This window comes from Salmo salar, chromosome ssa23 (assembly GCF_905237065.1).
Source record: "Salmo salar chromosome ssa23, Ssal_v3.1, whole genome shotgun sequence".
In the NCBI taxonomy this organism is placed as follows: domain Eukaryota; kingdom Metazoa; phylum Chordata; class Actinopteri; order Salmoniformes; family Salmonidae; genus Salmo; species Salmo salar.
In genome coordinates, this window is record NC_059464.1 from 22975348 (window position 1) to 22987419 (window position 12072).

General features: G+C 45.6%; 1 protein-coding gene across 4 annotated transcripts in view; it reads left to right on the forward strand.

The window, feature by feature from the left end:
* LOC106584226 (SUN domain-containing ossification factor) overlaps positions 1-12072 on the forward strand; it is an 85308-nt gene that overhangs the window by 36640 nt on the left and 36596 nt on the right. For all 4 annotated transcript variants that reach the window (XM_014169282.2, XM_045706490.1, XM_045706491.1 and 1 more), the window contains exon 2: positions 11855-11973. In XM_014169282.2, coding sequence (XP_014024757.2) covers positions 11869-11973 — 105 coding nt within the window. In that variant the 5' untranslated portion in view covers positions 11855-11868. The remainder of the gene's footprint in view (positions 1-11854; positions 11974-12072) is intronic.

Here is a 12072-nt window from a genome sequence, read left to right on the forward strand (position 1 = left end):
ATTTGTCACGCGCTGAATACAACAAGTGTGGACTTGACCGTGAAATGCTTACTTACGAGCCCTTTCCCAACAATGCAATTAAAAATAAAGAAAATTAACAAATAGATAAAGAAAATAGTAACACCAATAAAATAACAATACCGAGGCTATATACAAGGACTACCAGTACTGAGTCAGTGTACTGGGGTATGAGGTAGTTGGGGGGGATAGATTGAGGTAATATGTACACGTAGGTTTGGTTAGGTGATTTAATTGAAGTACTATATACATGTAGGTAGGGGCTGAACAGCAGAAAGTCCGGCTAGCCGTTTTAATAAACTGTTTGGCAGTCTTATGGCTTTGGGTTAGAAGCTGCTCAGAAGCCTCTAGTCCCAGGTGCTTCGGTACCGCTTGTCGTGTGGTATCAGAGAACAGACTGACTTGTTTGACCATTTTTAGGGCTGTTCTGACACTGCCTGGTATAGAGGTCCTGGATGACAGGGAGCTTGGCCCCAGTGATGTACTGGGCTGTACGCACTACTTTCTGTAGTGCCTTGCGGTCGCAGGCCGAGCATTTGCCATACCAAGCGGCGATGCAGCTAGTCAGGATGCTCTCAATGGTGCAGATGTAGAACTTTGTAAGGCCATGAGGGCCCATGCCAAATCTTTTCAGTCTCCTGAGAGCGAATAGGCTTTGCCGTGCCCTCTTGGACTGTGTTGGTGTGTTTGGACCATGATCGGTCTTTAGTGACGTGGACACCCGAGGAACTTGAAGCTCTTGACCGTTTCCACTACAGTCCTGATTATGGGAATGGGGGTGTGCTCGGCCCTCTGTTTCCAGTAGTCCACGATCAGCTCCTTTTGTCTTGCTGACGTTGAGGGAGAGGTTGTTGTCCTGACACCACATTGCCAGCCCTCAGCCTACAGGGAGGTGGTCAGTCTCGTCATCTGTGATCAGGCTTACCGCCATTGTGTCTTCAGCAAACTTAATGATGGTGTTGTGGCCACACAGTCGTGGGTGAACAGGGGGGACCTGTGTTGAGGGTCAGCAGGCGGATGTGTTGTTGCCTACCTTCCCCACCTGGGGGCGGTACGTCAGAAAGTACAGTTGAAGAGGAATGTGTTTAGTCCCAGGGTCCTTACTTTAGTGATGAGCTTAGAGGGCACTATGGTGTTGAACGCTGAGCTTTAGTCAATGAACAGCATTCTCACGTAGGTGTATGAAATGTATTCATTCACTACTGTAAGTCGCTCTGGATAAGAGCGTCTGCTAAATGACTAAAATGTGTTCCTTTTGTCCAGATGGAAAAGGGCAGTGTGGAATGCAATAGAGATTGGGTCATCTGTGGATCTGTTGGGGCGGTATGCGAATTGGAGTGGGTCCAGGGAGTCTGGGATTATTTATTTATTTAACCTTTTTATTTTAACAGGGAAAACACATATATATATATAGAGACCTAGGTCTCCTTTCCAAATATGCCCTGTATATACAACATAAATATACACATTATACCCAAACAGACAGTATACACATTCAAATACACAAACATAGTCATGGGAAGCACAAATAAAACAAATCACCCAGAAGAAGTTACATTCCTGCACAAGTAAGTCCCCAATAAATACTTTAAATTGCCCAAACGGCACCAGAACATTAAGATGACATGTGTTTTGTTTCAACAATATGGTGCATTAAAACTAAAAGCAGATTTACCTAGCTCAATGCAGACCCTAGGAACCTCGTGTTAACCAGTCCTGTGAACAGGTTAGACAGCTCACGTGTCTGTACTTCAACAGCAAATGTAGTTAAAATGGAAGTTTATGAAGTAGGGCCTTGTAAACAAAAAATGGGTAATGTAGAGATTCATGGGTTTGTAGTGAAGTCCAGCCAACCTTTTGATACAGGATGCAGTGAAGAGTATGAAAACTGTCACCTGTAACAAAACGAAGGGCACTTTGGTAGATGGCATCCAAAGATTTAAGAGTAGTAGCAGCTGCATCCACCTCTGGCCTGCTCGCCTCCCTACCTCTGAGGAAGCACAGTTCCCGCTCAGCCCAGTCAAAACTGTTCGCTGCTCTGGCACCCCAATGGTGGAACAAGCTCCCTCACGACGCCAGGACAGCGGAGTCAATCACCACCTTCCGGAGACACCTGAAACCCCACCTCTTCAAGGAATACCTGGGATAGGATAAAGTAATCCTTCTAACCCCCCCCCTTAAAAGATTTAGATGCACTATTGTAAAGTGGTTGTTCCACTGGATATTATAAGGTGAATGCACCAATTTGTAAGTCGCTCTGGATAAGAGCGTCTGCTAAATGACTTAAATGTAAATGTAAATGTAAATAAATAATATCACCATAATCAAGAACAGATAAAAAGGTTGACTGAATAATCTGCTTGCTACTGATTAGAGAAACACACCATCTGTTTCTGTAGAAAAAACCAACTTTAAATCTTAACTTTTTATTAACCACCTCATCTGTTTTTTTAAAACTTAAAATCTATATCAATCCAAATGCTGAAGTATTTATATGCAGGTACACGTTCACAAAGGGAGCCTCCCTCTGATGGTGTTGATTTGAGCCATGACCAGCTTTTCAAAGTATTTCATGGCTACAGATGTGAGTGCTATGGGGCGATAGTCATTTAGACAGGTTACCTTGGCTTTCTTGGGCACAGGGACTATGGTGGTCTGCTTGACACGTGAGTATCACAGACTGGGTCAGGGAGAGGTTGAAAATGTCAGTGAAGACACTTGCTAGCTAGTCAGCGCATGCTCTGAGTATGCATTCTGGTAATCTGTCTGCCCTGTGGCCTTGTGAATGTTAACCTGTTTAAAGGTCTTACTCACATCGGCTTCGGAGAGCGTGATTACACAGTCGTCCGGAACAGCTGGTGCTCTCATGCATGGTTCAATGTTGCTGGCCTTGACACGAGCATAGAAGGCATTTTGCTCGTGTCATTGGGCAGCTCCCTTTTGTAATCGGTGATAGTTTGCCAGCCCTGCCACATCTAACGAGCATCGGAGCCGGTGTAGTAGGATTCGATCTTGGTCCTGTATTGACACTTTGCCTGTTTGATGGTAGCAGGATTTCATTTAAGTGTCCGGATTTGTGTTCTGCTCTTTGAAAGCGGCAACTCTAGCTTTTAGCTCAGTGTGGATGTTGCTTGTAATCCATGGCTTCTGGTTAGGATATGTATGTACGGTCACTGTGGGACTACTTTGTCAATGCACTTATTAATGAAGCCGTTGACTGATGTGGTAAACTCCTCAATGCCGGCAGATGAATTCCGGAACATATTCCAATCTGTGCTAGAGAAACAATCCTGTAGCTTAGTGTGCGCTTAATTGGACCACTTCCGTATTCAGCGCATCACTGGTACTTCCTGTTTGAGTTTTTGCTTATAAGTAGGTGCAGAAGGTTAGAATTAAGGTCAGATGGAGGGCGTGGGAGAGCTTTGTATGCGTCTCTGTTTGGTGAGCTAGTTTTTTTCCGCCTCTAGTTGCACAAGAGACATGCTGGTAGAAATGAGCTAAAACGGATTTGTTTCCTTGCATTAAAATCACTGTCCACTTGGAGCGCCGCACCTGGCTGAGTATCTTCTTGTTTGCTTATGGCCCTATTCAGCTCGTTGAGTGTGGTCTTAGTTCCAGCATCAGTTTGTGCTGGTAAATAAACAGCTACGAAAAATATAGATGAAAACTCTCTTGATAAATAGTGTGGTCTACAGGTATCATGAGGCATTCTAAGTCAGGCGAGCAGAACCTCAAGACTCCCTTTAATATCAGAGATCAAGCATCAACTGTTGTTGACCAAAAGACAACCCCCCCCCAGTTACTGTACGCAGCTGTTCTGTCCTGCCGATGTATAGAAAAAACAGCTAGATTTATATTTTCCATGGCTTTGTTTAGCCACGACTCAGTGACACATTTCAGTTCTTCAGATCACGTTGATAGGAAAGTCTCGAACGGAGCTCATCCAGTTTATTTTCCAGTGATTGCACGTTCGCCAAGAGAACGGAGGGTAATGGCAACTTATCCACTCGCCGTCGCAGTCTCGTTTGGTATCCCGCACGCCAACCCCTATAGCGCCGCCTCCGGGTGACGGGGATTTGGGCCTGGTCTGCGATTAGCATTATGTCCTGGTCTGGGATTAGTCATTTCTGGTTTGATGTCCAGAAGCTCTTTTCTGTGTATGAAACAATTGCCAAAACATGATGTATTAACAAAGTTAGAATCAGCGCAAAAAACACACACAAAATGGCACAATTGGCCAGGAGCCCGTAAAACGGCGGCCGTCCCCTCCGGCGCCATTATGTCTGTCACTCCAATGGGTTTAGTAGCCTAAGTGCTGTTAGCATGGTACTGTAGTGTTGGCATGGGGCAGTTCCTGGCGGAGCAGCTCTGAGTAATACAGAAGGCTATACAGTCAAGTTTATTGTTGTTGTTTCTGACTGTACCAGGTAGAAGTTGCCTTTAGCCACAGATCTAAGAACAGCCTATTCTACCCAATCCTAAACATTAAAGAGCTGTTCTGGGAGAGACTGGCCCTGTGACCTCTCACACTGTCACTCAACATATACAACTTTCTGGAGATAGTTCTGGCTAAGAACAAAATAACTGTTAGTTGGTGACATTAGGTGTGTGTGTGTGTGTGTGTGTATGTGTGGGGGGGGGCGACAACGTATTTTAGTAATGCATAATGCATGCAGTAGGCTAATTGTGGATCTGTGCTATACGGTCTGCCTGCAATGTAAGATAATTGTGAGTCAAATAACTATTGTTTGAGCTTCACTCTGTTGCAGTGTGGTTTTGCAAGTCAATAACAAAGATGGTTTGGTGTGGGTTCTCTCTCTCTCTCACTCACTCACTCAGCCTACACACACCCCCTTTCCCTGGTCCTGATGCTGACGCATTTCCTGCATTACAGCCTGCTGTGGGCCAGGACATTAAAGACATTGAGGGGTGTGCCCGGTGTTCTGCTCTCTGACTGAAACGTTTCTGCCTAATGCACTGTGGTAACATACTGCTCTGCTGCAGGGGCTTAACCTAACCCCCCCTGTGTGACATCATGAGTCACGACCCGGAACTGCTCACTAACACCACACACACCAGAGCAGCTCTTGTTGTTAAACTAGTCGTTGGATGGATTTGTACCACAGTAGCAGAGTTGAATCACTGATAGAACACAGTGATTGGTGGATCAGGTAGAGTGTGTGCTCTTGCAATACAGAACACAGTAGCTACGGTAGTGATCCCCTGTGGCTTAGTTGGTAGAGCATGTCGCTTGCAATGTGCAGTACTCATTTCTGCCACTACAGCTCATTGATGATGTTTCAGAACCGCTAGCTGTTGCAGAACCTAGCAGTGTCTGTATTTCCAGCCAAAACGGTGAACATCCACGATGTCCCATATTGTGGTGATGCCCTCCTCCAGCTATGCTCCAAGTGATGCTCCAGTGAAGGAGATTATGCGGGATCAGCAGGCTTTGCAACTGCTATCCTGTGTTATTTATATCCAATCACTCTGGTAAAAACACACATACAGAACCATACAGTATACGTACCCAACAACAACACACACACAGTGCTTGGTCTGTTAAGAGCTCTGCCCCCTTGTGCGCAGACGGAATCTTTTTGTCTGCTTGGCCGTGGCTCTGCCCTACTTTAACAGCCCTGCTGGCATACTGCCTGGCCTGCACTCACTGTGGCCTGCACGTGTCTCTCTACCTCTCTCTCTACTTCTCTCTTTACCTCTGTGTAGCTTTCTGTCTACCTCTCGATTACTAAAACTTTATCCTTTCTGTTTCCACCACTAATTCTCTCTCCTGTTTGTCTTTGACTGTTGCTGGTTTAGATGTGCTATATGGAGTATTAGAGTTTGGTTTTGAACGTCTCAGTCTAGTGTCCATGCATTCGGTGTCTCTAGGCACTGGAGACTTGGCAGCGTTGGAGGAGGATCCTTAGTCGTCTAAGTTTGGTGTCCAATGAGGGAGAAAGTGGGAAAAGATGGTTTGTTAATAGAAATGCCACCAACATACATTTTAGTGGTGCTCTCTAATGTCTCTACTTTGATGCTCCCCTCAGCACCACGCCCTCCCTGCCTACCTCGTACAACCCACTGAACCCAGAGAGTCCACCGTCTCTAATCTGAGATCCAACTGCCGGCATCACAAGACTCCTCTCCGACCTCAGGGCCACACACACATTGTTCTATTAACAGAACCATTCCAAATGGCATCAGCCTTCAGACCTCGGGCTAACAACTATGCTATTCAGTATGAATGCTGAATTTTAGTAACCGTCTTTCTCTAATATGGTATTCAGATAAATGTTAGCTAACAATGGCAGAACTAGATGTCTAAATGTACAAAAATGATTTGTAGCACTGGTGTGCTCAACTCTAGAAAGTTTGCACAATGTTACATTTATGAGCACCAGAGATGTTTATATTTTTATCGTTTGAGATGTAGCCTAAATTAATTATAGATACTTCTGAAGCACATGTGCCCTAGAAACAAGTGTGTAACCCTATAAATACATTTATTTATTATTAAAAAGCTAAAATGTTGATACAAATGACTGTCATTCAAATATAATGAGTCATTTCTGGAAAATTAAGTTTCTACATTATGTAAAAGCACTATTTCCCTATTGATATCATAGACATTAAAACCAGTAGGTAGTGATAGAGCTGACGTCATCCACACATTCCTATGGAAAACTCACAATGGTGCAGGAGGCCGGAAGAATTTGAAGCGCGCCAAAATATTGCTAAGGATCATGGTGAAAGTGGCTGTAACTAGCGACGGCTCATGGTTGATGTAGGGATGTTCATCCTGCCTGAGGAAGTCAACCGGGAACCTCCTGATAGCCTGCCGGCCCGTGATTGGTCTGTATCAGCACGTGGTCCTGTGTGACGACAAACGTAGCAGTCAGAATGGATCACAGTTGAATTAAATATCTCCATTTGTAGGGAACTTTAAAAATTCACAGTGGGGATGGAAGTTGATCATGGCAAAATGTTTAATCCAAAACGGCGTAAAAAATAAATAAAAATGGGCCGTTCTGACAATCGGAATGCAATGCTTTCTAGGGCAGACCAGGGTTTTTGACACAGCTAGGTTGCTACGTAGTAGCCGAGCAGAGCTTGGGACTTCATGCTCCAGACCCGACACTGGGGGCCTGATTGAGATGCATTACATAGAACATTGTACACTATCTCTTTTTAAGAAAGTCACGTTTGAGATGATGACATGCAGGAGATCTGCCATTCATTCATTGCTATGATCATCGATCTCCTGAAGAAACTGTCCCTTTTCCTCTCATTCTGTGCCCCCAAATGTTTGGATGTAGCCTACTGTTAAATTGACCAGGTTGTTGGCTAGCGAGGTAACCAACATGACTGAACAAGGTGTTAAACTAGTGGTTTATGGCCAGTGAATAGTTTTAGAGCAGCCCGCGACATGGTTTATCAATGAAAAATGCGACCTTCCCAATCCGCAACATGAAGAAAAACCATTTGGGAGCATATGCGATCAGAATGGATGTGCTTTAGAGCCCTGGACGTCAAGTGCTCTGGAGGCTGAATGGTTCTGCTGCTGTTCTGGTTCTTCTGTTAGCTAAAACCAATTATCCATTTAAAACCCATTTAAAACTCCTATAGCAGCATCATAACCCAACCCATTACAGGCCACAAAGTGTTACCATCCACCCAGCGACCCTCAGTCTCCATGATGTACTTCATCCACAACCTGAAATAACAGCAACACTGTTTTCTGCTAACTGCCTCACTGCCTGCTAATGGATTATCTATTTTCCCTGTTATATTGGCTTCTCTCCACCTTCTCCACCTTCTCCATCTACCTGCTAACTGGTGAGTCCCTGTTCTCTCTCTCTCTCGCTCACTCTCTCTTTCTCTGCTGACCCTATAAGATGAGAATAGGGGTGGTTGAATCAGTAGTAGGTTAGCTGTGAGTAGAAAGGTACAGTCCTGACATGTTTCATGCTATAGTTAGCTGTGGGTCATTTTAACACTGTTAATTAAGAGCTATCAGATGAAGGTGTTTAGTGTGCAGCTAGTTCAGCCCCTCAGGACCTGCAGCGAGCTACAGCAGGCTACTGGGACTGCCTTGCATCAGCGTCAGCAGCACCTGCCGTGATGACAGGGTTAGTTACTGGCTACCAAGGATCTGTCTTTTGGGTTTGGACACCTGTGCTTATGTGAGCGTTGTCATGCAGTGAGATTGTGTGTGTGTAGACAGACCAAAAGAGGGAGGAAAGTCAGTGCAGTGGTCGTATACCTTGATCAGACATGCTGGCAGCTTTATCATTCAAGTCAGAACTGGGAATAAAGGTCTAGTCACTATTCATAAAGGAAACGGTGAGTCCAGACAACCACCGTCCGTGACTGGAACAGAGCTAACTGGACAGGGTCAGAGAAATGTGGTGCTGGTGTTGGGTGGGAAAGTCCGGGTAAGGACAGGTCAAATAAAGCATGGATTGTTATCTTAACGCAGGACGATTTAGCCTCCCTTCAGCCCCTCTCCACATCCTATCTCTATTGTTATGGTGGACACAGGCTTTGGTGTCGCTGTGTTTTCAGCGCAGTCTGTTGGCTAGGTCCTGTAGTACTGTCTCTCCCTTTGGCCCTTTTGTGTGGCTCTAAACCTAACAGGAAATGTCAGGGGATTTGGCTGGCCATAACCATAGCCTTCACTGCTGTTTTTGTGTGTGTATTAGGCAGACGGAAAGAGAGGGAGACTGACAGAGGGAGAGAGAGAACGTGTTAGCCAGACGTGCTCCGTGCATGGAGGCGAGCTGATCAGATTATCTGCAGTGAGTCAGTCTACTCAACCATGATGCCAAACCCTCTGAACGATGTGTCTGTCTTTTGTCCCAATGTGACACTAATCCCAAATAAACTCTTATTGCATCTCAATAGTCTAAAGTAGCTTCCTGTTCCGGCTCCTCTCCTTCCCCTGCCCTGAACTGGAAGAACTGCACCGGTTCCTAGTGGGATCTGGTCATTCACCATATTACCTGTCCTGTAGTCTCAGATCAGTTCTGCAGTCGTTTCAGACCCTGCTGTGTGTGTTCTCTCCACCATCAGCTCTCTGTCTGTATGAGATGTGGTAAGTTTTAGATCTGCCTGTTGTGAAGAGTAGAAAACAGAGGGATGGAGAGGGGGGAAGAAAAGAGATGGCGGAAGTAGGCTAGAAGAAGCGCTGAGTCAGTGTAATGCCTGAGGCTCTTTACCGACATTGACGGACTACAGGAACACAAATCCCTTTTCTCCTCTCGCTCCCCCTCTCTGTCTCTTATCCCCCATTCCTCTCCCATCTCACTTTCCCTGCTCAGGGGTGTAGATTCCACCAGATATAGGATCATGTTTCCCTCCCCAATCCTAAACGTAACCATTAGTGGGGGAAAATGCGAAACTGACCCTAGATCAGCGTCTAAGGGGCAACTTTCCCCTGCAACTCTTTCCCTGCCTGTGCTCCCCCCCCCCCCTCCACTCCTTATATAACTAACAGAACTAGGTCACATACATTCCTCCCCAAAGCTGCTCCTTCAAGCAAAGGTTACTTCCTTTTCTTTCTCTAAGAGTAGGAATGTGTGCCAACACTCGGCTCTTTTTTCATGTGTCAACACTCGGCTCTCTTTACAAGCAGCGTTACAGAAGGGGACAGGGAGGGCAGTTTCTAACTGGGTCATAACTTCCTACTTTGTATTCACAGAAGTGTTTCTCACTACTGTAGCATGCAAAATATAGTAACTTTACTTCTAGTTCTACCATGCGTCTGTGCGATGAGGAGTTTTGATGTAATGGGGGGGTGCAGTGCTGACAGGTAGGCAGGTGTCCCCACAACCAGACTAGAAGCTGGTAATCTCCGTTCTTATGCACACCTGGCCTCCTCAGTGGTCAGTCAGCCTCCCTTTCAAACTGTTTTCAACACTGTATCATTCACACCCCTACACAGAAACCCAGTGGTAAACAGCACTGTCAATCATCTCTGTGGTTCCTGTCCAGGAGCTCCTCAGACATGTTGTGACAAACACTCCTGCCTTCACCTCTATGTTTACCGTGGCAGAAGTCTGTTTAGTCACGAGGCGTCCCCTGAACTATAGGCCTATGTAGCTAGTTGTAGAAGTCTATTCGCTGGCTAAAGGCTACGGCAGGGTATATGGCAGAGCCTGCAGTTCAATGGGTTTGTAAGGTGACCTTCTACCCACTACTAGCCCCCTCATGGTGATGTTACCTCGTGTGGTATTTCACTCTACTTGTCGTTGGCTTTGAATAAAGTGGTAAAAGCCCAATTCCAAATCAACCCCCGATTGGCAAGGTGGGATTTGTGCCATTTATTACTCATACTTCTCAGATCCTCTTGGGCGATTCCACGGCAGCGGCAGCGGAAAATAGTTTTGGTATCTGAATTTTCTAGCAATTCTCACATCGAAACTTAATTGCGAGGAAGAATGTTTTTAAAATTCTTTTTACATTTTGTATCACAAACCATTTTCTCGAAAATCATGATGAAGGTGTCCGTTACAGGCCCTTTCTAGACCTATACATGCCTCCTGTAAGACCCTATGATCTCACACACATGATATAGACATCTTTTGATTTGGTACATTTTGAGAGACGAAAAACGATTTATCGATTGTTCATGATATAACTGAAATCGTGAAAAGACATTTTGTTTTGCCTACTTACAGTATACCCCCACACCCTGGTCGCACATCTACCTTTCTCTCTCGTGTATGTGACATTTGAATGTACACACAGTTCAAAGCCGTGGCTATATCCACCGCGGGGTTCATATTATGGTCTGGATCGGTATAGGCTGCCTCTCACATTACCCACACTGCCACATCGCATCTCTCTACCTATGGATGATAGGTCTGGGGAGGGCTGGGTGTATGCAGGTACACGATGTTGCTGCTATATGAATAGGCCCTCATCGCAATCCCAGCAGGACTGGAGGCTTTGGAGGATGAGATGGCTGCATCGTGTGTTCTGTATCCAAGGAGGATGTAGCATGGATGTGTTCATCAGGCTAGATCAGGATAAATAGAGTGAAGTTACAGACCTATGTTCTACATACTGATATTATATACTGTGTGTGTTCGAGTGATCCCCTATAGACTTGTCAGTTGACAGGGTGTTAACGTGTGTGTGTGTCCAGCTCTGACCTGACATTGATGTTTGAGTGGTCAAGCAGAAGCTCTCAGGTTTCAGAGACAGGGGTTGGAGGTGAAAATTGCAGCGTCCAGTTGTTTAAATGCATACGGGTCTTCAAACAGGCCGGGAGAGAGTGTTCATGTAACAAACATTCAAATGTTAAATGCTGACTTTTTAAAAAGGGAACATATTCAGGCAGCCCCATGTCCATTGGTCCCTACACACACAAACCGCTGGGGACCCTCCCTGCTCTCCCGCCACATCACCTCAGCCTTTACCCCTCAGATAAGATGCCCCGTGACGGTCCAGTCCACTGATGCGTAGTAACAACATGATGAACCTGGCTTATAAACACAGGACACTTGTAAAACGTGAGATCATGTTCATGTGTTGGGCCACTGGTACCGCGGTCCTAATGTGTGTTTCTGACTGCGTCTCTCTCTCTGTGTGTGTTCCAGGTACCCCAGTCGTAATGTGTGTTTCTGACTGCATCTCTCTCTCTCTCTCTGTGTGTGTTCCAGGTACCCCAGTCGTAATGTGTGTTTCTGACTGCATCTCTCTCTCTCTGTGTGTGTTCCAGGTACCCCAATCGTAATGTGTGTTTCTGACTGCATCTCTCTCTTTGTGTGTTAGTACAGTCGTAATGTGTGTTTCTGACTGCGTCTCTCTCTCTCTGTGTGTGTTCCAGGTACCCCAGTCGTAATGTGTGTTGTTCAGAGCACAGTTCGTCAGCTCCAGGTGTGTCTAGTGGCGAAAAGCAGCCTCCCAGAGCATCATCATGAGCAGTACCACAGGACTGACCACAAGGTGAGGAGATGGCTGAAGCACAGACAGACTAGACCGTCAGGCTAATTAACCACTACAGACTTACTGTTTGTCTATGGGCTTTCAGACACAAAGCAAACA